The sequence below is a fragment of the Stegostoma tigrinum genome, chromosome 5, assembly GCF_030684315.1.
Source record: "Stegostoma tigrinum isolate sSteTig4 chromosome 5, sSteTig4.hap1, whole genome shotgun sequence".
In the NCBI taxonomy this organism is placed as follows: domain Eukaryota; kingdom Metazoa; phylum Chordata; class Chondrichthyes; order Orectolobiformes; family Stegostomatidae; genus Stegostoma; species Stegostoma tigrinum.
Window position 1 is genome coordinate 51825421 of NC_081358.1, and position 26803 is coordinate 51852223.

The 26803-nt window shown below is 39.1% G+C and overlaps 1 protein-coding gene across 8 annotated transcripts in view; it reads left to right on the top strand.

The window, feature by feature from the left end:
* Positions 1–26803, top strand: part of ubr5 (ubiquitin protein ligase E3 component n-recognin 5) — a 133262-nt gene that overhangs the window by 90707 nt on the left and 15752 nt on the right. For 5 of the 8 annotated variants that reach the window (XM_048528892.2, XM_048528893.2, XM_048528898.2 and 2 more), the window contains 21 exons: positions 1159–1304; positions 1733–1824; positions 2857–3003; positions 4612–4730; positions 6026–6152; positions 6236–6365; positions 6997–7157; positions 7634–7873; positions 7960–8083; positions 10759–10894; positions 11462–11593; positions 12016–12273; positions 13413–13681; positions 16843–17054; positions 18427–18657; positions 21470–21543; positions 23921–24093; positions 24497–24610; positions 25289–25509; positions 25680–25800; positions 25919–26017. In XM_048528892.2, the coding sequence (XP_048384849.1) occupies positions 1159–1304; positions 1733–1824; positions 2857–3003; positions 4612–4730; positions 6026–6152; positions 6236–6365; positions 6997–7157; positions 7634–7873; positions 7960–8083; positions 10759–10894; positions 11462–11593; positions 12016–12273; positions 13413–13681; positions 16843–17054; positions 18427–18657; positions 21470–21543; positions 23921–24093; positions 24497–24610; positions 25289–25509; positions 25680–25800; positions 25919–26017 (3326 nt within the window). The remainder of the gene's footprint in view (positions 1–1158; positions 1305–1732; positions 1825–2856; positions 3004–4611; positions 4731–6025; positions 6153–6235; positions 6366–6996; positions 7158–7633; positions 7874–7959; positions 8084–10758; positions 10895–11461; positions 11594–12015; positions 12274–13412; positions 13682–16842; positions 17055–18426; positions 18658–21469; positions 21544–23920; positions 24094–24496; positions 24611–25288; positions 25510–25679; positions 25801–25918; positions 26018–26803) is intronic. The other 3 variants (XM_048528896.2, XM_048528899.2, XM_048528901.2) reach the window with 1 other exon arrangement.

Here is a 26803-nt window from a genome sequence, read left to right on the forward strand (position 1 = left end):
TTCGACTGGTGACCTGAGATCAGACTGAGACTTGGTGATCTTTGTTTTCTATGTCTTTACTTAGAAGAAGAGGCTTTTTTCTGAAGAGGAAATCTCCAGTGTGAATTGGAATTGTTTCTAAGGTTTTATGTTTAAAGACCTCTTGTGCTACTTTGGCCTGTCATGTTTCTTTGTACTTTACAGAAGTGCTGCACTCAGAAATAAAAGCTCAAGGCAAATCCAAATACATGCCAATATTGCAGCAGTTGGTTAGTTTTGTATGGATTTGGAATTAATTTAAATAAGTCATGACTTCGCATACACTTCAAAATATTTTCAGATAGTCGTGGGTTTTCTGAGTACTCTATATTTTGAAGTGTGCTTTAAGACTACCTGAAAAAGAGAGCCAGAAGCCTTGGTCCTTTTTTCCATCAAAAGTTTTAGCTGCTGGAGTTATTCTTTTTTGTGAACCAGTTAAATCTACTCTTAACATTTAAAAGCATAGCAAAACCTGTGGGGCTTGTTTCATGCGTGCAACTGAGTCCACCTGAGCAAGTCCAGTAATAAACCAGGCTTGCTTCACTTCAGAAACAATTGTAATCATATCAAAGTTTTATTCTGCAAAGTGCTCCAAAGTGTTGGTGTACCTGTCTTTCTTGGTGAATGCCTTAATTGAATTTTTTATCTTCTTTTCAGTCCTGAGTACCACTCAAAGTGGTGTGCAGATAAATGGTGGAAACCTGGAAACTAGTCAAATTGTGACAAATTACAAGTTGTTGAGATGAGGTGTCACTGGATCTAAAATGTTAATTGTGTTTTCTCTCCATAGTTGCTGCCAAACCTGCTAAGTTTCTCCAGCAATTTCTATTTTCATGGGTATCCTGCTTAACTGTTTATCTCATGGTAAAGGGAGAACAAGATAAATTATGTAGCCAATGTCAGCTGCCATGTTATTGCTTAAACTGCTTTGTTCTTTTTAAAAACTCTCCTGACTATTCCAGGGTTGATTTTGGTTGCTCAGAGTCACAACTCAAAGGTTTGGCCTTGTGCTGTTTAAATTTGCAGACTCCAAGACTCAAATGTTGGAAAGTCCTTTTGTTTTGTTCCCCTTTCTCTAGTCACATAAGCTTCCTGACCTGAGTGATTCTGATGAATGCCTTGTGGTTTTCTTCTCTTCAGGTGATGTCTCAGGTGAAAAGGAAGAGGATGTATTCATGAGCATGATTTGTCCACCTGGTACTAATCCTGATGACTCTCCATTGTATGTTTTGTGCTGCAATGATACGTGTAGTTTTACATGGACTGGAGCAGAACATATTAACCAGGTATTCAGAACAGCTAAACTTCAAACAAAATAAGAATTCACGTGGCTTTGACGATCAATCAGGTCTTGGATATACCTATATACTGGGCATTGTTTAATCAAATGTTGTCAAATCTTCTGTACTACTCATTTTTATGGTCACAGTTTTTTGTCTTTCCTCATTAATTCGAACCCCATACACAAAACATCTCTCTTGCTGTCTCTTTCTTGCTCGCTGTGCCCTGCTCTTGCTTGCTGCCATTAATGTTATGTATCCATAATAAGTCTTGGACACTCTTTCCTGCTGGAAATCATCTATTCAGGCAAGCTATTGTGTCTGTACAATCTTTACCTGCCCTTGTCTTGTAAAGTGGCCCTGAGTTTAAGTACTCTTTTAATTTCACTTAGTATCAATGTCCAAACTGAAACTTTGTGCTAAATTTTGGCTAGGATATTTTCGAATGCCGGACGTGTGGATTACTGGAGTCTCTGTGCTGCTGTACTGAGTGTGCAAGAGTATGTCACAAAGGACATGACTGCAAGTGAGTAACTGTACGGTTTTGAATGGGATGAATATTGTCTCAGTCCTTGTGCTTTTTAAAAAAAAACTCATCAATAACTGTTGTGAAAGATGTGCAGGTAATGTGGATCAGCCATAGTAAATGTGGGATTGCAGGAGTGGGGTGAGGTTTTAGGTCTGGATGGGATGCTCTTTGGAGTGTCATTGCAGGCTTGATGCTCCAAATGGCCTCTTTCCACATTCTAGAAATTCTGATTCTCTTAATGTGAATTTATGTAGAGACACCAATTAGTTGTGTTTTAAGCTTTATTGCCCTCTTAATATTCTACCAACAATTTGAGCTGGGAGCAATTTGTTGCCATGTGCTTCCTAGAAATGCTGGGTAACCAGCTACTTACAAGACTCATGAACCACTTATTTATTCTTGCTGGCTATGCCCACAAGCCAAGAAAGGTCAGCATTTGTTCCAATCCCTAATTACACTTAAACTGAGTGGCCTGCTTATAAATCCTAGTTAGTGTTTAAGAGTTGGACATATAGCTGTAGGTCTGGAGTCTCATGCAGGCCAGGCCCTATAGACTTCCTTTCACTCAAGGACATTATTGAACCAAACAGATCTGTCTGATAATGTACTGTTTCATGGTCACCATTGCTAATACTAGCTTTGATTCCAGATTTATTAATATGCAGTCAACCATGTCTCTTTAAATATATGTACACATGAAACGCTGTTGGTAACATGGTGGCATTACTATTTCATTGCCATCTTCCCCAATTTTGAGGTGACTTGCAATTTTCACACTAAGATATGGCTAAGAATAACATTTTGCCATGTATGAAATCGTGAATACATGTTTATTTATTATCTGGTGGTGAAGCCTAATAATACTTCAGTTTTCTTTCTATGTTAGTGTGAAGTTTGTCTTTGTTTGTAGCATCTGTAGATCTGGCTAAACAACTTCTTCACGTTGATCATTTATACAATCAGTTCAGTGCTTTTCCAAGATTCAGAAGGCTAATATAAAATTTTGTGCATGTGGAACTCCACCTCCAGGCTAAAAAGGACATCCCCTACAGCATATTGTGACTGCTGGGAAAAATGTAAATGCAAAACATTGATTGCTGGACAGAAGTCTGCTCGTCTTGATTTGCTCTACAGGCTCCTTACTACAACCAATCTCGTCACACTGCCAAATAGCAGGTGAGTATTTCGTGATGAAACTATACAACTTGATCTAAACCAGGTGGGGGAATTCATTATTATTAGTGATGAATGAATTTATTACGTTTGCTTTGCATAATTTTGTATTAAGCAGTAGAATTTGTGCAGCTGAACTACTTTAGTGTTGGCACTAACTTATGTAATTGAATTACTTAAATAGATCAAGATTATCTTTATATTGAAATTAATTAAAAGTTGGAAGCTACAACTTACTTAGTGCGTGTCTGTGTCGATTAGCTGAGACCTAGAGTTAAGACTGTGTCTTTCTGATAAAATCACCTTTGACTCCAGCTTCTTTAAGAATTGTATGTGATGAGCTTGTCTAATGTTTTTGTTTTGAATGACCTCTGGAACCATGAAGCTTGAAAGGATCATTTGATTTGTTGAAAAATAATCCTCATGACAAGAATGTTGGTGTACTTCTAAAGATGCCTAGCTCTATTTCCTTTAAAAGCTATTGCATTAGGCAAGGCACGAGACAGCAGCAGCCAGGCGCTATTTTGTATGCCTTAGGAAGAATGTGTTTTGATGCTTAACTGGCACTGCTTCTACGGGAAATCACTCCTGTTGTGTGCAGGATCAGGTGGTCCCAGTAAATATTTTTAAAAAGGCAGTTTAGCTAGCAGTTAATAATATAGCTTTGGGGGTGGGTAGGGGAAATTGTTTGCAGTGAATTGTTTTACAGTTGCAGAATAAAAACATTACTTTGTTTAATAGTAACTTCAACACTTGCTGCTTTAATTTTAAAATCTATTTCCAAATGCTGTTGTCCTGTGACGAAGTATTCCTGCCAAATACTTGACACAGTTGTCATAATGATGGAGTGTTCCAGTGAAGATCTAAGCTTGTTTTGACCTGGCCCTTGATTTTTCACTGATGTTCTTTGTGAGGGATTGAGCACCACTGTAAATTTTTAATGCTTATGTTAAACATGGGTTCAAGTGACTACAAGTGGGTTTTGTGGGAGACATTGCATTTTGTAGCCTGGCAACAGATTAAAGACCACTTATGTGAGCCCACTGTGAACACATCAGTGGCAATGAGTTCATATTGAGTGGTAGATATCGGATGTCAGTTGGTGGAGCGTTCCAGTTTTTGAGGTGCCAGATAATGCAAACTTTACTGTAGTTCCCATCACAAAATTGAGACTTTTGACCTGTTGGAGTCATTAGTCCATTTGAATGATGCTGCTTGTACTTGAGTAATTCTTAAAATTCTAGTCCCAATTAAATACTTGTGCAGTATGATTGATACCAAGCTGAAGGGCACATAATTACAAGAAGCTGACTTGAGCGATAAATTTAACTCCTCTAGTTCTTTAAACGCACACAAATTGTGTGCTGTCTGCACAAATGTGGGATTAAATTTCAGTTTAGTGGAGGAGTGATCTCAAGGAATAAAGATATCCTAAATTTTGATTGAAAACATCAAAAGTGCAACTAATTTTACTGATCCTTCCTTTTACGAATACTGTCGCAGCATTACTTAATTATTAGCTTTTCCAAGTTGCTGAAAGATTGCTGCTGTGTTGTATCTGTGTCCCTTTTACATTTCACAAATTTTTATCTAATTGTGAATTCTTTTCAGGGGTGAGCATCTGTTGCTCTTTTTAGTTCAAACAGTTGCTAGGCAAACTGTGGAGCACTGCCAATATCGGCCTCCTCGAATAAGAGAGGATAGAAACCGCAAGACTGCAAATGTTGAAGGTTTGTACAATTTGTAGACCACTTTGAGAATCAGCGAAGTTAATGTCCCATTTCATTTTGCTTTGAGAGCTGCTTGTACTGCATGTAAAATAGAAAACATATTGTGGCCTTAATTCTTCATGGATGTTATTTCTAGGTGCCATTTAGAACTTGGATGCAAATCTAATGCTTACTGTGTCAACATATAAGCATAAAGTAGGATGGGAAAATACAGAACAGAAATGTTGCGGAAGGGGTGTCTTTTTTTTTGAGAGGTTAGAGGGTAGTGAGTTGGCGGGGAAGAACTCTTGCAGCCTAAGCTGTCCTTCTATGTCAAGGACCAGATGACTTCCTTTTGGACTATATATTGGAAAATGGAGGATGGAAACTGCTATATAGCTGAAAAGTACTTGGTTTTCTCTGCACCCTGTACAATAGGTGGGATTTATGTGTTGTATGCTTTGACTGTACAAGACTTAGTTTTCAGAGAAATAAGGTGGATGCATTGCGGTGACATCAGGAGTCTTTGAGTTTAGAAAGGGCTGCCTAGCGACAGTCTTCAAATTAGGCCATCTGCAGTTAGCTTATATACTTAAATGCATTGCAGTCAGAGACTCAAAGCCTGCAAAATTTCTTTCTTTCTCTCCCCTCTACTCCTTCGCGTCACGTCCCCCCCCCCCCCCCCCACCAACTGCCTGATTATTTGTAATTTAAATAAAAATGATTCAACATGAACTTTTAGCTGTCTTCTGAAGCATTAGTTATGTATTTTCCTGTTACATTTTTGTTTTGAATTATTAGTATGTGAACAATTAAGCTTTAGAATAGTGAGAGCAGAAAAGAATCCTGCAATTGACATGCAAGAGGAGAAACTGCAAAGGAGAGTCTTTAGAGATTACTTTTAGATGTGGAATTGTTTTGCTGAGGTTTCTCATCTCTAACTATATGTTTATAATGTGCACCGGGAAGGGTTCAGCATAAATTTGATACCTAAAACAAATTAAAAGTAACTTTCTCAAATGTAGTTTGAAGCTATCATTTAAAATAAATTTTGGTATTTGATTACTTTGAATGACTAGTTGCGGTGAGAGTTGTGCAACAAATTGAAGTTCTTCTACACTTACAATTTGTGTGAAATTTGAAACCTGCAACCAGGTCAAACTTTGACTGTCTAAATCACTGCTCTTGTATTGGTTTGCCACATTTCTGGAGTACACAGTAAGAGTAGTTATTGTCTTTGGATATTATTAGGTCTCTAGCAGAAATGCATGAAAAAGCAGTGTAAAACTGATTACTTTTGCTGTACTCCTTCACAGATTCTGATATGCCTGATCATGATTTAGAGCCTCCAAGATTTGCTCAGTTGGCTTTGGAGCGTGTCCTTCAGGACTGGAATGCATTGAAATCTATGATAATGTTTGGATCACAGGAAAGCAAGGACCCGTAAGTACATGCACACAAGATATTTTTAATGCATTTAAACCACGTGAAAACAAAGAAACTGAATTTTCTTTTGCTATTTTTAGGCTTAGTGCAAGCAGTCGGATAGCTCATCTCCTACCAGAAGAGCAGGTGTACCTTTCTCAGCAAAGTGGCACAATTCGTCTAGACTGCTTCACGCATTGTCTTATTGTGAAGTGTACAGCTGACATTTTGGTAAGCATGTCCTCAAAGGGCTAACAGCGAGTTGATGTTTTACCACAAGGCAGTTAACTAGCAATTCAATATCTTGTAGCTTAATTAAATTCAAAGCAACAATGCAATAGTATTTAATGACACATTCAATTAGCCTTGTGTCAGATGTTTATCGGGCAGTATGTGGAATATAGTTATATAAGATGTGTGTCCAGTTAGTTCCATTGGCTGGATGATTTGATTTGTAATGCAGAGTGACATCAGCATGAGCTCAATTCCCAAAGCAGCTGAGGTTATCTTGAAGGGCTTTCCTTTGCACTTTCTCTCCTTGCTTGAATCAGGGTAACCCTCTAGTTAAAACCACCATCAGTTTTCGCCCTGAAATGAGAGCAGCAGCTCTCTGGTCTAGTTGGACTGTTGCACCTTCACTGTTATACAAGTATATTTGAGCACTATATTTTTGACATTGGGAAATTTTATTGTCAGGTTTTCTAATGTAGTGATGCAAGCTCCTTTTCTGTATCAAATTCTGCTTAATGTCACCCTTCAGACAAATCTGCTTTCTTGCATTTCCTTCATAATACTTTCAAATGCTATCAAAAGTGTGTGCAAGCATTGTAATGTATTTAACCTTTAAAAAAATATTTTGAAGCTTTTGGATACTTTGCTTGGAACACTGGTGAAGGAGCTACAGAACAAATATACTCCAGGACGCCGAGAAGAAGCCATCACCGTCACCATGAGATTTCTACGCTCAGTAGCAAGAGTATTTGTCATACTTAGTGTCGAAATGGCTTCATCAAAGAAAAAAAAGTAAGAAATTGTTTCACTACAGAAATAGTGACAACCTTTTCAATGTATAATTACTTGCTATAAGATGCATCTTCTGATTTACTCTTAAAAATATGCTTGGAAGTTTTGTCTAGTTAAACATGCAGTTCAGATAAAAACATTACATCTGCCAAACTTAAGGATCTGTTTCCTTTCCCTAGCCTGTTTAGATTTCATCAGATTTACTACAAAATGTTTTGTTAACTAACAGTTTCAACTGTCATCAGATGTGTAGGTTATAGGGGAATAGGTCTGGGTGGGACGCTTCAGGGGGGCGTGTGGTCTTGTTGGGCCAAAGGGCCTGTTTCCACACTAGGGAACCTAATCTAAAATTGTGATGTTTGCTTACATAATTCTGAGAAAATATAAATATGTTAAGTTCCTTTACACCCAAGTTTACAACATGTTTATAGCACCTAGTAAGTCTGCGTTAACAGTTGTTTCTCATTCTTTTATAGCAATTTTGTACCTCAACCAATTGGCAAATGTAAGCGGGTATTCCAAGCTCTCCTACCCTATGCTGTAGAGGAACTCTGTAATGTAGCTGAATCACTTATTGTTCCGGTTAGAATGGGCATTGCACGCCCAACAGCTCCCTTTACATTGGCAAGCACCAGTCTAGATGCTATGCAAGGCAGTGAAGAGCTGTTCTCAGTTGAGCCACTTCCTCCAAGGCAGTCATCTGATCAGTCTACCAGGTAACTGTACAACTGTCATTTTATGCTGACTTGAGCCATTAATTTTGCAGCCAAACTGTGTTCTAGTAATCCATCGTCTTTTGCAGCTCCAGCCAGTCTCAGTCTTCATACATCATTCGTAATCCTCAGCAGCGACACATTAGCCAGTCGCAACCTGTTCGCGGCAGAGATGAAGAGCAAGATGATATTGTGACAGCAGATGTGGAAGAGGTAAGTCTGTTTGGTACATCGTTTACTATAGATTCTTCTCCCTCAAAAATCAAATACTTCAAGATGTTGCAGTTTTTATTTTCAGCATCTTTTCTGTTCCTTTGTTTTTTCTGACCTATTATTTTTTTGAATCTCCAAAACAAGCATGGAGAAATGCACATAACTCCACAAATATAAATCACTGATTCTGCGGACACAGACTTGAAGCATTTTTGATGTAGACTTCGTTTAGGCCAGGGTGATGGTAGTTAGTCTTGCCTCAGTTTGCGGAGGTGCTTTTAACCTATCCGTACGTGATTAGAACTGCAGTTATACATTGGCTGAAGACATTTCTCCTTATCTCCATTCTAAAAGGTCTTACCTTTACTCTAAGGCTGTGCATTTGGGTCCTAGTCGCTCCTACCAATAGAAGCAACTTCCCAACATCCACTCTGTCCAGGCCATTCAGTATTCTGTAAGTTTCAATTAGATCCCCCCCCTCAGCCTTCTAAACTCCATCGAGTATAGACCCAGAGTCCTCAAATGTTTATCACATGTTAAGCTTTCCATTCCTGGGACCATTCTTGTGAACCTCTTCTGAACCCACCCTAGGGCCAGGATATCCATCCTGAGGCATGGGGCCCAAAACTGCGCAGAGTACTCCAAATGTGGCCTGACCAGAGCCTTATAATGCCTCAGAAGTACATCCCTGCTTTCTATATTCAGGTCCTCTCAAGATAAATGCCAATATTGCATTTGCCTTCCTGATTACTGACTCAACCTGCAAGTGTACATTGAAAGAATCCTGGACTAGAGCTCCCAGGTCTCTTTACGCTTCAGACTTCAGGATTTTCTCCCCATTTAGAAAATAGTCTGCTTTTATTCTTCCCGAAGTGCATGACCTTTCACTTTCCCATGTTGTACTCTGTCTGTCGCTTCTTTGCCAACTTTCCTAACCTGCCCAAAACCTGCTGCAGCCTCCCCACCACCTTAATACTACCTATCCCTCCACCTATCTTTGTATTGTCTGCAAACCTAGCCAGAATGCCCACACTTCCTTTATCAAATCATTAATGTACAAAGTGAAAAGTTGTGGCTCCAACACTAACCCTTGTGGAACACCACTTATCACCAGGTACCATCCTGAGGAAGACCCTTTTATCCCAGCTTTCTGCCAGACAGCCAGTCTGCTATCCATGATAGCACCTTGCCTCTTAACACCATGAGCCCTTATCTTACAAGCAGCTTCCTGTGTGGCATCTTATCAAAAGTCGTCTTGAAGTTCAGGTAGATAGCATCCATTGGTTCTCCTTGGTCGACCATGCTTGTTACTTCCTCAAAGAATTCTAGTTATGATTAGTGATTGTGAGCATTGTAACTGTGCTTATCTTAAATCTTAAAATTCTGAAGAAGCATAGTTGGTGGGGTTGGGGGGTGGTGGGAGGGGAGAATGGGATGGCAATGGCTTTGTTGCATTATTGTTGGACGATTCATCTAGAGATCCAGGTCATATTCTAGGGGCCTGGATTCATATCCTCCCATGGCAGATGGTGGGATTTGACTTCAATAAAAAATATGGAGTTAGGAGTCTAATCATGACCATGAATCTGTCATTGATTGTCAGACAAAAGCCATCTGGTTCATTGATGTACTTTAGGGAAGGAACCTGCCATCCTTACGTAGCCTGGCTACATGTGACTTCAGACCCACAGCAACATTGCTGAGTCCTAACTGTGCCCTAGGCAATTAGGAATGGGCTCATCCCATTAATTTTTTTAAATCACCTTTTAAAGCCTGGAATATCCTTTTCATTTCTGTTTTCAAGCTCACTAACAATTGTAAGTAATTTTTGGAAATGATCTGAATTAGTGTTTTCAAATTGAAAGTTGAGAATTCATTCTTCATTGGAAATCTGTTTAGTTCAGAAATGTTTCTTTTTAGATGTATTTAAGAGGGGAAGCCTTATCCTATATCATGGATTAGAAAACTAATTGATAAGGGGGGAGTAAAAGGTCAAAGTTATAACAAGGTGAGTTAAGACTTACTGCTTCAGTGTTTGAAGTGATGTCAGAAGTGAAAAAGCTTGTGCGAAGTGACAGCAATGACAAGTAGTAAAGACAACTTATTAGAAATTCTTGTGATGACTTGCAAAATTTGAAATCGGAGAAATGTAAAATTCTTGACCTTTATTTATGTACTGAATTTCTTATTAATAGTTTTGCTCTTTAAATTCTAACAAGACCTGCACTTGTTACTATTTAATAGCCTCAATTTGGGTTATCTTTCAGAACAATAAGGTTTTTTGTTAATTCCTGGCTTCAAGGTACACTTTGAAGTTCTGTCTGTTAATTTTAGTAGAAATTACCTTGTGTATACACATTCAAAACAGACAGTGGTTTCTGTGTATGAAAATCACCACTTAGTACCTAAAACACACAATCAAAATCATTGTTTCACATATCTGGATGTGCTAATGGCTTAAGTATGCTGCGACACTACAGTAATCAATAGCTTCAAAAGCAACGGGTTTTCTTGATGACTGTATTAAGTTTAAATTGAGTGCCGTGAAAAACTCTGGGAAGTGGTGAAAACATAACTTGCATTTCTAGAGTGCATGTCTTCTCAAAGAATCCTGATGACTTTGTGGCCCCTTGACTGACTGAACTGCAAAATTTTAGCATTGCCATGTTTTTCAGAATTTGTTTTCTACCGTGTTCAAGGTTGAGGTCGTTGAAGGAGTAGCTGGAGAAGATGACCATCATGATGAGCAAGAAGAGCATGGTGAAGAAAATACTGAAGCTGAAGGGCAACATGATGAGCATGATGACGATGGTATGGAACGTGTGTTTGTGTTCTATCGTTTAGAAATACCTTGGTATCACTTAGTGCTGTGCATTTCCAGCTGCGCATGCTCACCTCTGACTTTTTCATCATGGGCAATAATAAGCTGATTTTTGCTCAGTAAAAATTTAAAATCTATTTTGCTTGACAATTTTTTTACATGTGCCAAATATACTTGCACTCAATTATTTCCATATTTGTGTTCATTAACTTTTAATTTAAAAACAGTTAAACATTTTTTTTTCCTGCACCTACTCTTGGGAGTCACCAAAAGCAGCCTTTTCAAATACAAATTATATACAAACTTTGCGGAAGGAGCATCAAGTGAACCCTGCTTAGACATTTGTTTTGGGAATTTTGTTTTGCATGAGAGATTCTTTCCTGTTCATCCAAGATTATTGATTTATTTTCAGCTCATATTCATGTTGAGATATTGGTGTGTGCAATCAGTACAGTTGTGAGGGTTGTTTAAGATGGCTGAAATTCAGCCTAAGGTCATAACTTTGTTGTGGTTCATTAATGATTTGCATTGAGAAATTTTGTTTTGACTCATTTTAGGGAGTGATATGGAACTTGATCTCTTGGCAGCAGCAGAGACTGAAAGTGACAGTGAAAGCAACCATAGCAATCAGGACAATGCCAGTGGACGCAGGAGTGTTGTCACTGCAGCTACCGCAGGATCTGAAGCAGGTGATTTAGTTACAATTCTGTTGTTGTTAAATTCAAAACCATAATCAGCTCCTGCTTTGTAAATAAGCCACTTAGAGCAGTAATTGCTAATTATTCTTCAAAGTTTTATTCAAACAAGCTTATTTGTAAGAAGTGTATTTATTGCCTCAGGTTTATAATGCAATATTTTAATGAAAATGTGTGTATATATGTTTTGTAATGATCACAGTTAAATACAGAAACATACTTAATCAGTGTATATTTCTCTCAGCCTTTGTTATTAACATCACTTTTTAATCCTAAATTGCAGTAACTTGAAAGTACCTGTTTCACGTGAATGTCCTCACTACTTTACCAAAATACAAAGAAGACTTTTTTGTCTGTCTGAACTTAACAGCGTGGTTACTTGTCTTTCTAACCTGATAACTTGCCTGATTATTAAGGTGCTAGCAGCGTTCCAGCCTTTTTCTCAGAGGATGACTCTCAATCCAATGACTCCAGTGATTCTGACAGTAGCAGCAGCCAGAGTGATGATGAAGAACAGGATACATTTTTGCAGGATGAGCCTTTGGAGAGAACTAGCAGCAGTTCTCATGCAAACAGTGCTGCTCAGGCGCCACGCTCTATGCAATGGGCTGTACGCAGTACCCAGAACCAAAGGTCAACTAATACAACTCCATCTAGCACTAGCACTCCTGCAGGTGAGTCTTAATAGAAAATTACCTGTTGAGCTAAAAAAATACCTAAATGCAAGCGGTCAAGCTCTTGAGTTGGCAGATTGAGGGTGTGGGGTTGATGAGCCGTACATGTTTGCTATTATCTTCTACTGACTTCACCTTTGGGGTGCTGAGTGTTCATGTTTTAGTACTGAAATTCCAGAGTTGTGGCTTGCTACTTTGAGCTCCAGTGTCGGCTGTGTTTTGACCTCTTCAAGATCCAGCAATCATTGAAATAAGTGGGAATTCCAACTTTCCTGCATCACTTAACTGCTCAAGAGCCCCTTTAAAAAAATTACACGTTATTCAATTTAGTGTCCTTAATGGTAGTATGCCTTAAAATTTGATCGACAATAGAATTAGCAGAAAGCACTACTTTGTGTACAGCCAGAAAATTGTAGAAGGGTATTGGTAAGACTTTTTGGAACATTTTGGCTTCTGCCTTCACCTCGTGTCCCAATTTTTAATTTCGATCAATGCATTTTGACCGATGTAAAATCTGATTTCACACTGCATTGTTATTGTTTGGGGCTGTGTCATAATCTTTTCATGTGATCAGTTTGAGCAGCATGGTGATATTGCTCTAGCTGCTCACCGAATGCCCAGTAAAGAAATTTGAAGTCTGTCGCAGTGTCAGTGCACAATGCTAGGGCTGACTTAATTGCTGGGCACTACTCTCAATTCTCAAATTTTCAGAAAATGGCCAAGAGCTCTTCCATGTTGGAGTATCCTCGCAATCATATTCCCTACTTCAACAGTGCCCATCTGTCCTTATCGGGCTGATAACCATTCGTTGGTTTTTCCTTAGGCTTGTTGCCTTAGGAAACATCTTCTCTTAAAAAGAACAGCAAATGCACATGCGCCTAACTAGAAACTCCTTTCCTGGGAGCCTCTGCTGGACACCTTGATGACCTATGTGGACTGGAGATCCCTATATGATCTCAAAATTGGGATCCAAATGCATGCCAGAAAATGTGGTCCATCCTAATTGTAAGCTGGCTGTCATTCTTTCGTTAATTTATGTTTGAGGAGTTCAAGCGAATGTGGATAATTGTGCATGATGTATGAATTTTATTGGCAACATCTTAAAGAACAGTGATCTGATCACCTGTTTACTTTTCCAGGGGGTTCGGCAGGTTTAATTTATATTGACCCTTCAACCTTGCGACGCAGTGCTACCATCAGTACTAGTGCAGCAGCGGCAGCAGCAGCTCTGGAAGCAAGCAATTCCAGCAGTTACCTCACATCGGCAAGCAGCCTGGCACGAGCCTATAGTATTGTCATACGGCAGATCTCTGACCTCATGGGTTTAATTCCAAAGTACAACCACTTAGTGTACTCTCAGATACCAGCTGCATTGAAAATAACATACCAAGATGCCATGAACTTGCAGGTTGGTACTGTTAAATGCTAACTAAATAGAAGTAGAAGCATTTGTAGTGTCCTTTTTCAAACTTTCAGTGATGGTGTTTTGAGAAATCTCTTTATAACCCCAATTTATAATTGCTTGTCTTCAGGCACCCACTGATGATCCAGTATTTCCCTCGTTTGCTTCAGATTCATGATAATATTTGCTTTTGGTTTAAGTTCAGTCCTCCTGGGTTTGTGTTTGACGACTTTCAACCCTGTTCTTCACTTTGCTTTGACTGATGGAATGGAAAGTCACGAGAGGCAGCGCTGTATGTAATTTCATTCTCACTCGCACTCGGCTGCCTCTCATAACTTCAGTCAATGCAAATTGAGTGTGCATCTCATCCGTGATGCCAGATTCTCTTCCTTACTCCCATGCTAGCTAAAATTCCTATCTGTTGTTTTCCCTTTCATTCCAAACAACTTTCATAACTTTTCTGTCAAGCTACAAATGTTTGACTCCTCCCCCAATTGTTAGCATGCCCATTTCTCGTGTTTGGCTTGTTCCAATTGAGTTACCAACTTTCTGCACCCTACTCAAAATTGCCAACATTTTCTTTCACTGACTGTAGTAATATGTCTCATCCACTGTAGCCATTAACATCACCCATACTTCTAGTGTTTATCTATTATGCAGCTAACAGTACCTTTTCATTGTCGGCGTCCACATCACATTACTTATGCAGTTGTTCTGTTATCTCCAGGGTCTATTTTTCATCCCAACCTCCTATTTCTCATATAATTACTTCCCATGATATTGAGTTGGTTTATATGTGACTGTGTATATTGCCAACAACCAACTTTAACTCTCCACTGCGTAACTCTTTCAACGCCATTTTTCTTGTCAAACTGTATATCTGACATACAGTCTGACAGTTTCTTACAGCTAAGCCAAGGGAAAGCTAAAGTTATCAATCTTCAATTTCTGGTCTAAGTTCTATACCCCTCCCATTGGGTATATTCCCAAAAAACACTTCTTCTAAACCAAGACTCTCTCTAAGTTGTCCTTTTGATTCTGAGCTGAACTTTCAAGTCCGCCTTCTGTCACGGACTGGTTGCGTACTCCTCAGATGCATCACTTGCCTCATCCTGCCTCATCCTGCTTCAGCCCATTTGCTGAAAAACACATCAGTGGTTTCATTGCCTTGAATTCATCCATTTCATTGTGTTGGCAGGATGTTTGCATCCACTAATTTCTGTAACCTACTATTCCCTGTATCCCACTATATGCAAGTGCTACGCGTGTATTATTCTTTATTTTCAAAAATGTACTAGAATTAGCAGGTCACATACTGGAACTTCTCCCAGTACAACCCCCAATAGTCAGTCCTACAGTATGGAAATAAGCCCTTCAGCCCAACTCTCCTTAACCAAAACTCTATTCCCTTTCCTTTACCACCTCTACCCGCTCTGTCCAGAAACCCCAAGTATTGCTTTCAGGTAAAACAACAGTGGTGTGTACTACTTTCAGTTTGGTATTCATTGCGCCCTCAGTGCAATCTTCTTTACACTGGGGTGACAAGGCATGGGTATGGTAACTGCTTCGTGGAACACCAAGATAGTTGATTAACTCATTTGGCTGGATGGCCGGTTTGTGGTGCAGAGTAACACCAATCGTGTGGATTTAATTCCTGCACTAGCTGAGGTTAACATGGATGATTGTCCTTCTCAATCCCTTATGTTAATCCACCACTAGAAATCTCTCTCTCTCTCTGAGAGAGCAGCCTTTTGGTAAGGTCGGACTGTAGTGACTTGACCTTTACCATGGAACACCACTCAATCTGCAAGTTTGATCCTGGGTTTTTTTATTTTAACTCATCACCTTGCTTTCACGCTGACCTCTGTCCTCAGCCTCCTGCTTTTCCAGAGTTGAGCTATCCAAGCTGAAAGATGAGCCTTTTTTTTTTGGAATAAACACTTCATAGATTTCCTCTTACAGAGCACTGCTGACAGTTGTCAGGGACCTTCCCACAGGAATTGCAGTCCTAAGCGGCTCAGCTTCTCAGCCTCCTTGACTTTTAAGCTTCTTAAAACCCATCTCTGACCAAGCTATTATCCACCCTTAGAATTTTCCTCTTTGGCCTCACCTTCATTTGTAATTATGCAAATGTGCAGCCCTTTAAAATGTTTGAATGTTTCAAAAGTGCTGTTTAAACACAATTTATAGTGTCTCAGTTTGAGTGTTTGGAATAAGTACTTAAAATTCTGAATTAAAATGTCTGCATAAGGTGAAAAAACCTCAAAATATTCAAATTCTTTTTCCAGACGACGACTCTTGTCTGTTATCCTGAAATGCTATTTATTTCTCCTGCTTTACCACAACTTTTCAACTTTATAGTCATTGAACCTCCATTTTTCTTTCACGGTGTGTTGTTTTCTTTAAGTTAGGAGCAAATAATATTTTAAGGTTCTCCAAGCTGATGATTAAAAGATTTTGATGTATCCCAGCACATGCTTGTCTCCACAGTAAGCCCCAAATCTCTGAAGAAAAGTACTATCATTCATGATAGCAATTGAAGCCTTACCAATCATTTTTTGCCTTCTGAAAAGCAATTTGGTAGCCCAGATTGTCATTGATGGAATTTTTGCTTTTGTTCAAGCCATAAAAATTGTTTTAAGTCTCCTGCAGTGTTACTGCAATAATATGACCTGATATCAATGTTCTCTTGACTTTATTTCCGTATTTTCCTCTGTAGGTATGTTATTGCAAGCCTTAGCAATCTCAATGTGGTAGCAGTTTGTTAAGAGCTTTGAAGTAATTGCATTATAGACCGAAGTTTACTTTTCATCTGAGGAAGTGCTGATTTTGCTATCATTAGCAATCGTTTACTTAAACAACTGAACTTGTGTTCAGAGTTCAAATTAATTCTGCATGGAAGTAGAGTTGCCTCACTACCTGCCCCTACATATTCATTCCAAAAGAAATGAGAAATGCTGATGGAATGAGGACCACCTCCTGCATGTTTAATGGATCCTAAAGGTTCTTGAGCACTGAAGGGTCGGGTTATTGTTTCTCCTTTGGTCCCCTTCCCCAAATTGGGTGGCATTCAAATGTGGAAGTTGAACTAATTGTAGATTGCAGACTGGGAGCTAAGGAGTCAGATTGGAAAATTGTCAAAGGTTTTTTTTTGGTTATTTCCACAGAATTACGTGGAGGAAAAGCTGATGCCTACGTGGAACTGGATGGTTAGTATCATGGACTCCACTGAGGCACAGTTACGGTATGGTTCAGCGTTATCCTCTGCTGGGGATCCTGGTCATCCCAGCCATCCTTTACATGCTTCTCAAAATTCTGCCAGGCGTGAGAGACTAACAGCACGTGAAGAAGCCAGTTTGCGAACACTAGAGGGAAGAAGGTAACTTTATTTTCAGAAATCTTGTTTTAATGATGTGTTGTCATTAAGTTGAGATGTAGTGCTAAAGCCAATGTGTGTTCTCATTCCATAAAGCAAAATAGTCATTACAGTATAGCTTATTCAGGTAGTGTGATCCAGAGCAATGCCATTCTCGGAAATGTTATGTGTTATGTGTTATCTCCCAGGTGAGCTAGTTTTCTGGCTGCTTTGGCAGCTTCTCAGGCTCGTGGCCTGGTTTCTGTGGAGCTACCCAAAAGTATTCTGCCATTGGTACCATGAGAAAGATTTACCAACGGTGGATACCAAATTATAAACATGCTCCCCAGCCCACAAGATTTTATTCATAGTTTCTTCCATACAATGCAAAAGGAACGCACTTCACTGCCCCTTCTGCATGAAGAGGTTTTTGTAAAACTTTTGTGAAATTTGTATCTCATTAAATTTTAAATGCTTGAGGTGGATTTGGTACAGTACTGTGCACACACTTTAGTTGGGTAATTCAAAATCTATACCAAGACAGACATTGCTATGATGAAAGGGAGCCCTGGCTCAGCTTAGAGCTTTTTGAAGTGTTAAGAAGGCAGTTGACCCCCAATTGTAAAGAGCATTGGTGTCATGTTGCCGAAGAACTTCTGACCATCCTTTACTTCAGGGTGGAATAAAAATGTCACCTTCTAAATAATTACACTTCAGCGTTAGCCAGCTCTTCTCTGGATTGCTTAATGTTTTTTCATTTTTGCCCTGAGACACATCAGATATACAGACAAGGCATTCCTGCAGAATGAATGAGAAGTTGGAACATAAGTTAGAGGATGTTGCACAATGTTCAGAAATCTAAAATAGTGCTAATTAGTACTAATGATTCAATTTAAAACTTGTCCATTCCATTGTTGGAGGAGATGATGTGATGTTAATGTGCATTCATCATGCATTTGCCTCTAAACACACTTTGATAAATATTCCGCCAAATGTTTTATTTGCCACACAAAAAGAAATAACACTTTGGAGCTCAAATTTGGACCTAGTTTGAAGTTATTGTAGTACATGATATTCGTAAATGGATTTCTTAAATGCATTTAACTTTGAAATTGTTATCTCAACGGGGCCGTAGTGCTTAGAGCAAAAGTATTATCAACATGCATAGCAAGCAATGTTATCTGTCCAGAAGAATGTTTTTATAAAACCAAAATTTTAAAATTGACATTTTACAGCACAGCAAGTTAGTCTCATTATGTATAATTAGATTAAATACACTATTAAAGGCAGGCTTTTATGCTTTATTTGGTCTGATTGTTTTGTACTGAGCTAACTTGTTGATGAATTTTAGACGTTGAAGCTCATTGCAATTTTGCTGATGTTTTTATCTTCCCAGACGTGCTACTTTGTTGAATGCTCGTCAAGGAATGATGTCTGCACGTGGTGATTTTCTCAATTATGCCCTTTCTCTCATGCGTTCCCATAATGATGAACATTCTGATGTCTTGCCAGTGTTGGATGTTTGCTCATTAAAGCATGTAGCATACGTTTTCCAAGCACTTATTTATTGGATTAAAGCAATGAACCAGCAGACAACATTGGATACACCACAACTAGATCGAAAACGGTATTTTTTTTCAGCTTTTAAAAATTAGTTTTGCATTGTATTAATGGAACAGTTCCTTCTCATTGTCTACCCTTAATCCTCCTCATTAACTGACTGTCTTGTAGTCCTGCTTATGGTACTGCAGTACAGTAAAACAACATTTTGACTCAGCAGTGATGAATGGGTAACAGTATAAATGTCTTTGAGAGTTAGTAACGTAGAATATCATATCCTTTTTGATCTTGTTGCTCTCATTTGCCTTGTGACTGGAGTTTGCTGAGGTTGGACTTGGGCAGTACATCTTGCTGTGTACTGCAGCCACACTGAACTAATGGTGAAAAGGATGACGGAGTCTAGTGAAGGATAGCAGCTACTAGATTGCTGTCACTAACATTGGACTGTGCTCCCCTGGGAGATGTAGAACTACTTATGTTCTTGAAGTTCTAGCTATTTAGGTGATAATTATGTCACATTTCTGACTTTAGCTCTGTCTCCTCAAAGTCCCAACACCATTTATAAAGCTAATACATTTGCTGCAGAGCGTTCATCTTTTCCCATGTCTGATAAGCACATTGTTCAGATACTTGTATGTAACTGAGCAACTGTTTAATTGATAGCTTACCTAAGTAATTAACATGTACTGTATGACTGGATGTATTTAACACTTCACTGGCCGCCTGTGATTTGTTTATTAAAAGGCAGCTGGGATAAGCCGGGTAATTATAGTTAGTCTGATGTCAGTGGTCAGGAAGATTATAGGAAAGATCTGAAGGACAGGATTAATCAATACTTGGAAAGGCAGGAGTTGATCAGGGATAGTCAGCACAGATTTGTTAAAGGGCAATATATCCCAATGATTTAATTTTTGAAAATATGACTAAATATATTGATGAAGGGAATTTGGTGTCGCCTTCAGTAAGAGACTTTGACAAGGCCCCTCATGGAACGCTGATCCATGAGGTAAGAGTCAGTGGAATCCAAGACAAGTTGGCAAACGGGATCCAAAATTGTCTTATGAATAGGAGACAGAGGGTGGTTATGGAGAGTTGTTCTTGTACTTAGAAGCCTGTGACCAGTGATGTACCACAGGCTTCAGTGCTGCGATCTTTGCCATTTATGTGCATTAACGATTTAGATATGAATGTATAAGGTATAATTAATAAGTTTGCAGGTGACACAAATTAGTGTTGCCTTTATAATGAGGATGGTATCAGGTCAGCTGGTAAACTGGACAGAGCACTGGTGTAGAACTTAATCCTGAATAAATGCAAGGTGATATATTTTAATAAGGGAAGGATAATACGTGGGTCCTTCAGGAATACTTGGTACACCAAGATCCCTTAGTTCCCAGTTCATAGATCCCTGAAGGTGTCAGCTCGCATAAACAAGGTAGTGTAGAATTTTGGCACAAGGAAATCTTGTTACAACTTTGTACGACATCTCTTAAGTCATAGATAGGAGACTGTGTGTAGTTCCGGTGACCCCACGATCAGAAGGATGTGATTGCACTGGAGAGGATGCAGAGGATATTCACCAGGGCATTGTCTAGGATGAAAAGTTTCCATTATGAGGATTGAGTAGATAGGCTGGCTTATTTGTTTTCCTTGAAGCAGAGTAGACTGAAAAGGGGTGTCTGATTGAGGTGAGCAAAATTAGCAGATTGTGAGAATCCGTTCCCTGCAGCAACCTGTCTTAAGTCAGAGGGCATAAGTTTAAGGTGAGGACTCTAAGTGATTTAGAGCAGATCTGATGAAACCTTGTTTCACCCAAAGAGTCGTAGAAAAGTGGGATGTGTTGCCTGTGAGGGTGGTGGAGGCAAGTATTTTTGCAATGTTTACGAAACATCTGGATGAGTATTAAAATGCCAGGTTAGACTGCTTGATGGACCAACTGCAGGTAAATGGGATCAGTGTAGTTTGGCTTTTATTGGTCAGCATAGAGATGATGGGCCAACAGGCCTGTTCTTAGGCTTTATGACTTGAAAAAGACTGACACTTATTTGCAAGATTTTACCTTATTTAGTTTAAATGCTTCTGAGTGTTCATACGTAATGCAACTTTTGTTGCAGAGATCGAGTTCTTTTCCTTCATATATAAGAAAATAGTCACTTTGCTACTCTGAGATGGAATTGTACTCCTCTGAACTAGATGATGTTATTTGTGTTTGAAATTAGGTAGTGTAAATGGTGGGAATGGATAAACAATGCCTTAAACATGTCCAGTTACCTTGTGATTGCAAGGTGTACAGCTGGATGAACACAGCAGGCCAAGCAGCATCAGAGGAGTAAGGAAAAATGACGTTTTTGGTCTAGACCCTTCTTCCCATTTCTGAAGAAGGGTCCAGACCTCAAACGCCAGCTTTCCTGTTGCTCTGTTGCTTTGCCTGCTGTGTTCATCCAGCTGTGTACACCTTGTTATCTCAGATTCTCCAGCATCTGCAGTTCCTACTGTCTCCAGTCACCTTGTGTTGCTGTTTTAAACTACAAATACAAAATCTAATGCAAATTGATGAGCTACTTAGTATTTAACGTAAATATTTCTGGAATAAGTTCTGAGGTGGGGAGGGAATTCTATGGGTGAAATGGGCACTACCATTTTTTCCCCAAAAGAGGATTCCAACTGTAGGAGGCAGTTTAGCATAAAATCTAATTCTGCTTGGCTTCATGGGTTGAATAGTATTTGAAATCTGTCATTCGGTATCTGTCATTACTTTAAAAGCAATTGAATCTCATGTTTAACTTGTTAATGCTAATTTTGAGTTCATTTTACAAGAAAATAAGTGATTCGAACTTTTTTATTTTGGAACTAAATCTGTAATGTGCCAATCTTCGTAGGACTCGAGAGTTATTGGAGTTGGGTCTTGACAATGAGGATTCGGAGCATGAAAATGATGATGATACAAATCAGAGTGAGTCTTTTTGTGTTTAACGACTGCATTCTTGAACAGACTATTTAATTATGTCTTTTACTATGGATTTTTGGTAATTAGTATGAAAATTTACTTAGTCATAGAGACATACAGTACAGAAACAGACCCTTCGGTCCAACTTATCTATGCTGACCAGACATCCTAAATAGATGTCATCCCATTTGCCAGTATTTGGCCCATATCCCTCTAACCACTTGCTGTTTAAAAAAGCTTTTGGATGGGTATTTAATGTTGTAATTGTACCAGTCTCCTCATCCTCTGGAAGCTCATTCCATACATGCACCACCCTCTGCATGGAAAATGTTGTCCCTTTAGATCCCTTTTTTAAATCTACCCCTGTCTCTCCCTAAACCTATGCCATCTAGTTTTGGACTCTTTCCCCCCCCCACCCCCCACCCCATGTCTATTTACCCTATCCATGCCCCTCATGATTTTATAAACCTCCATAAGGCCACCCCTCAGCCTCCAACGCTCCAGGGAAAATAGTCTCAGTTGATTCAGCCTCTCCCTCCAATCCTAGCAACATCTTTAAATCTTTTCCTGAAGCCTTTCAAATTTCACACAATCCTTCCTACAGCAGGAAGACCTGAATTGCATGCAGTATTCCAGAAGTGGCCTAATCATTGTCCTGTACAGCCATAACATGACCTCCAACTCGCCAACATAGGCAAGCATATACAACACTGCCTTGTCCATCCTATCTACCTGTGACTCCACTTCCGCAATACATTACGGTAGTAAGAATTACTCAACTTTGCTTCTGCACTTTTAAAAAATGATGGCATAATGAAAAAAATGTAGATTTCCTGGGAAAGAAATTGAGCTTCCCCCTTGCTTGGTTTAGAGAAGTCTCGGGTAGCATGAAGATCATCTTCATGGAATGTGTTCAAAGAACACCTGAATCTGTTCTACTCAAATTTGGATGTTTTACAGGTGTGCAGGGTGGCTCCCTTTTTCAATCAAGAAGTGTACAGTCCTTGTAAATTCAAGTAACAACCGAATACCTTTTATGTGACTTTAAGTGAATATTGACATGGTAACTCGAGCTTTGCAATGCTCTTCACAATTTCTAATTTCCCCTAAAACCCCTCTGTGTTCCTTTCTTCCGTTTTCACTTTCTCCTTCAATGCTTGCAAGAAAGCTGCTGCTAGTGAAGTAAACCACTTCAAATTAGTCAATCTAAACTGGGAAAAGTTGCCAATAGCTACCTTGCCCTTGTTATTTGCATGAGAATCAAGATCCAGTTTTGGGCAACTGTCTGGCACCCAGTTGTGACACACACTAGATTTGCACAGTTCCATGCCTGAATGTAGAAATAGTTTTGGGCACATTTATATTGTTTGTTCTATAAGTGTACTATTTACAGTGCACACTGGCAGCTGCATAAAGTCACTATTATTTCTAGATTCCACTCGGTTGTATCTTTTATTGACACCGCCTGTTTCCCTATTTACTTTCTGCATAATGAGCTTTCAGTCATTTATTGAACCTGTCGTACCTGTTAGTTATGTTTTTGGGTCTTATCTGTTGTCATAAATTGTCTTTTTAAAATCCAGTTTGATTACTTATCCTGGAGATCCTTTAGAACATTATTTTTGGTTCAGCATTGTTCTAGTTTTCTGTTCAACATGATTGCAATTTTATAGACCTTTCTTCAAGCTATCTTTAGGCCTTTTTAGTTTAAGGGAAGTGTTACTCCCTTCACCTTTTATGGAAGGTAGATCTGTTAGATTTACAGGGCTGTACCCAACAGTTCTATTCATTCACTTCATGTTCTAATCAGAAAATCGACACGCCAGTGATCCTGACTTGGAAATCAACTCAGTATGCTTGATTATGATGGTTATAACTGAGATTTTTCCTATACCACCAATCCTGTTTTGTTTAAATACCTTGTTGTGTTTGATAAGTGTTTGGATTGACAAGGATGAGGTTATTGATTGATTAATTTATCAATTAGTCTTTGGATATGTTATGACACAACACTGTGGTAGCTGGGACTTATTCCCAGATGTTTTGGCCCAAAGTAAGATCACAATAAGTGCACCCAGAGGACCCCAGATTGATTAATTCTAGGAGTGCTGAGCATTAAACGCAGCAGCTGTTTGTGTCCCGTGTCACTTTGAAACCAGTGATGTCAATTACTGAGACTGGAACATTACACAACCAATATTAGGTCATTTTAATTGCATAATTTAATGAACAGTTTAGGTGCTTTATTCATAGTTTGTTTTTAAAATCCTGCTAGGCAAGTTCACTTCTCTTGCGTTTCTTTACTGAACTATTTGGTTCGCTCATAGCGGCTATAGCAGCACGTGTGCTGTGACCAAAAAATGAGATTTTTTTCCCCATTTAGGTTCTGGCCTTCATGACAAGGATGATGAAACACTGTCCACAGAAGCAGGTCAAAATCATCCATTCTTTCGGCGTTCTGATTCCATGACCTTCCTTGGCTGTATTCCACCAAATCCATTTGAAGTTTCTCTGGCTGAAGCAATTCCCCTAGCAGACCAACCTCATCTTTTACAGGTAATCACAGGAGCACTGAATGGTCTATTCCAGCATTTTATTAGTAAGTTTCTTACTGTGGTACTGGGTCGTCAGTTAGCTCAGTTGCTTGGATGGCTAGTTGGTGATGCAGAGTGACACCAATGGTGTGGATTCATCAAATTCTAAATCAGCTGGGGTTACCACTGAAGGATTCTCCTTTTCAATCTCTCCTTTTGCTTGAGCGTCTGGTGTCTTTCAGTTTAAACGACTGCCAGTCAGCTCTGTCTCATGAGAGAGGAGACCTACTGTTAATCATGTTGCAGTGACTATTCATGTAAATTATGTTCTGTGCTCAAGTTTTGAGGGAAGATTTAAATTAGTGATTTACTAATTCTTCAAGGACAATTGTTTTAAATTGTTTTGGGTCTTTCTCTCTCTTCAGCCCAATGCTAGAAAAGAAGATTTATTTGGTCGTCCAAGCCAAGGCTTATATTCATCGTTTTCAGGTCTTGGGAAAGGCATAACTGAAGTAACTGTGGATAGAAACTGCCTAGAGGTAAGATCAGTGTAGATAGTGTTTTCCATTTAAAAGTATGGTATGGGACTATGTGTAGGAATGTTTTAATATGCCTTCAGTACTGTTATATACTGTTGCAACATTCAATCTCGATGGAATTTCTTTCCAGAAGACACCAGGGAAGTAAAAAGTTTTTGTATGACCAAATTCTTCTCCTGACTTGCTAGCACTTTTGCTTTGTTTTTAGGCTAGTGGAGGAAAACAGCAACTTTTTTTACATGGTGCTACAATGTAATAAAGCTTCCCAAATTGCTCTGAAACAAAATGTTAGGACTGCTTGGTCAAGGAAGCCGATTTTGATGAGAATCATAGTGGAGCTTAAAGAGCCGTAGAGGTTTAGGGAGAAAATTCCAGTTCTGTAGACTAAGCCAACTGAAGGCAGAAAAAGTAGTTGGTATACAGCATTGATCTTACGGTATTCGGTGTCAACGGTAAAATGCGTCATTCACTTGCTTCGCACTTAGCTTTCCTCTACATGCTATGAAAATTCATGAGTGTTTTTGTTTTATGCTTTTAGTTAAGCTAACATTTCACTTGCCTTTAGAAAACCAAGACTACTACAAACAGTTCATGTCCAATTTAAATGAGCTGAGTTGCATAAATATTTTTAAACTAAGCATTACTCATCTGCAGGAATGTTGTGGTTCTATTCTTTAGGTGCTTCCCACAAAAATGTCTTACTGCTCTAACCTGAAGAATGTTATGAGTATGCAGAATCGTCAGAGGAAGGTAGCCGATGAGCAAGTTTTACCAGAAGACGAATCTGAAAATTCACGAGTAGGACCATCTGCTCAGGACCTTGCAGCACAACTGAAAAGCAGTTTACTGGCTGAGATCGGGCTTACTGAAAGTGAAGGACCACCACTTACTTCATTTCGGTAACTATTCACGTTTCTTTATAATCTTGGTATCTTTATTAAATTCTAATCGTCTTTCAAAATAGTGAAAAATTGTCCAAAACTGTACTAAATACATTTTGTCATGTTTTGTTATTACTGCTTTTTTTTAAGAACTGTATCATTAATTCTTTGTTTTCATTTGTGACCAGGCCACAGTGTAGTTTCATGGGCATGGTGGTTTCTCATGACATGTTATTGGGACGTTGGCGCCTATCTTTGGAACTCTTTGGAAGAGTGTTTATGGAAGATGTAGGAGCTGAACCTGGATCGGTAAAGATATTTAATGTACAACATTCAGAACAAAAAACTAGGCTATTATGATGGTTTTGTTTACAAGCTGAACATAATTTCAATTCAAGTAATGTAGAGTGAACTTTTCTTCCAACAGATTTTAACTGAACTCGGTGGGTTTGAAGTTAAGGAGTCGAAATTCCGACGAGAAATGGAGAAACTAAGAAATGCTCAGTCTAGAGACCTAACTTTAGAGGTATAAGCAGAGCTCCTTCTAACTTTCTTTCCGGCTGTCCAGGCCTCTGAGGCCTTGAGGGGGATCAGTGACTTCTGGAACCACAGCTTACTGCCACGGAACAGTGGGCGGCTGTATGTGTGCAAGTGCAGCTTAGAGGGAATGTTTAAATTTTCATTTGTTAGTTTGCTATTACTTAGATATTGCTTTTGTGCGTAGACATCCTTTGGTCCCATTCTCAGCTTTGCAAGACAGTGTATTTTTTTTCTTGGTAGCTGACATTGTCATTTTTAGTTTTTAAAATCAAAATTGCATTTTGTTGTAGTAAAAATAAGTCCTGTTTGAACTTGTATTCTTATGAAAACTCTCAAGAAACTGGACAATTTTGTATGAGGCCTGGTAGTTCTGTAGCCCTTTCTCGAGATGAGAGTCAGTCAATTCAGTTGACTGAGTGGCTGATTTGCATTGCGGAGTGATGCGAACAGTGTGGATTCAGTTCCTCACCTGGCCAGTGTTACCTCAGAACTCCTGCCTTCTCAACCTCTTCCCCTAGCCTGAGGTGTGGTTGCTCTCAGGATAAACTCGCCACCAGTTGTGTGTGTCTGATTAGGGAGCAGCCCTACGGTCCATTGGGATGATGGTGACTTTATCTCTCAGTCCATATTCAGGTAGACATTAGCGTACGTGAGCCTGGACACTGATTTCTTTGATTATCGGGAACCTTACAGGTGATCTAATTTCATGTGACCCAAGTTTCCATGTGTGCACTTTCCAACAATGGGTAGCAGTCAATGCTGAGGACCTGGA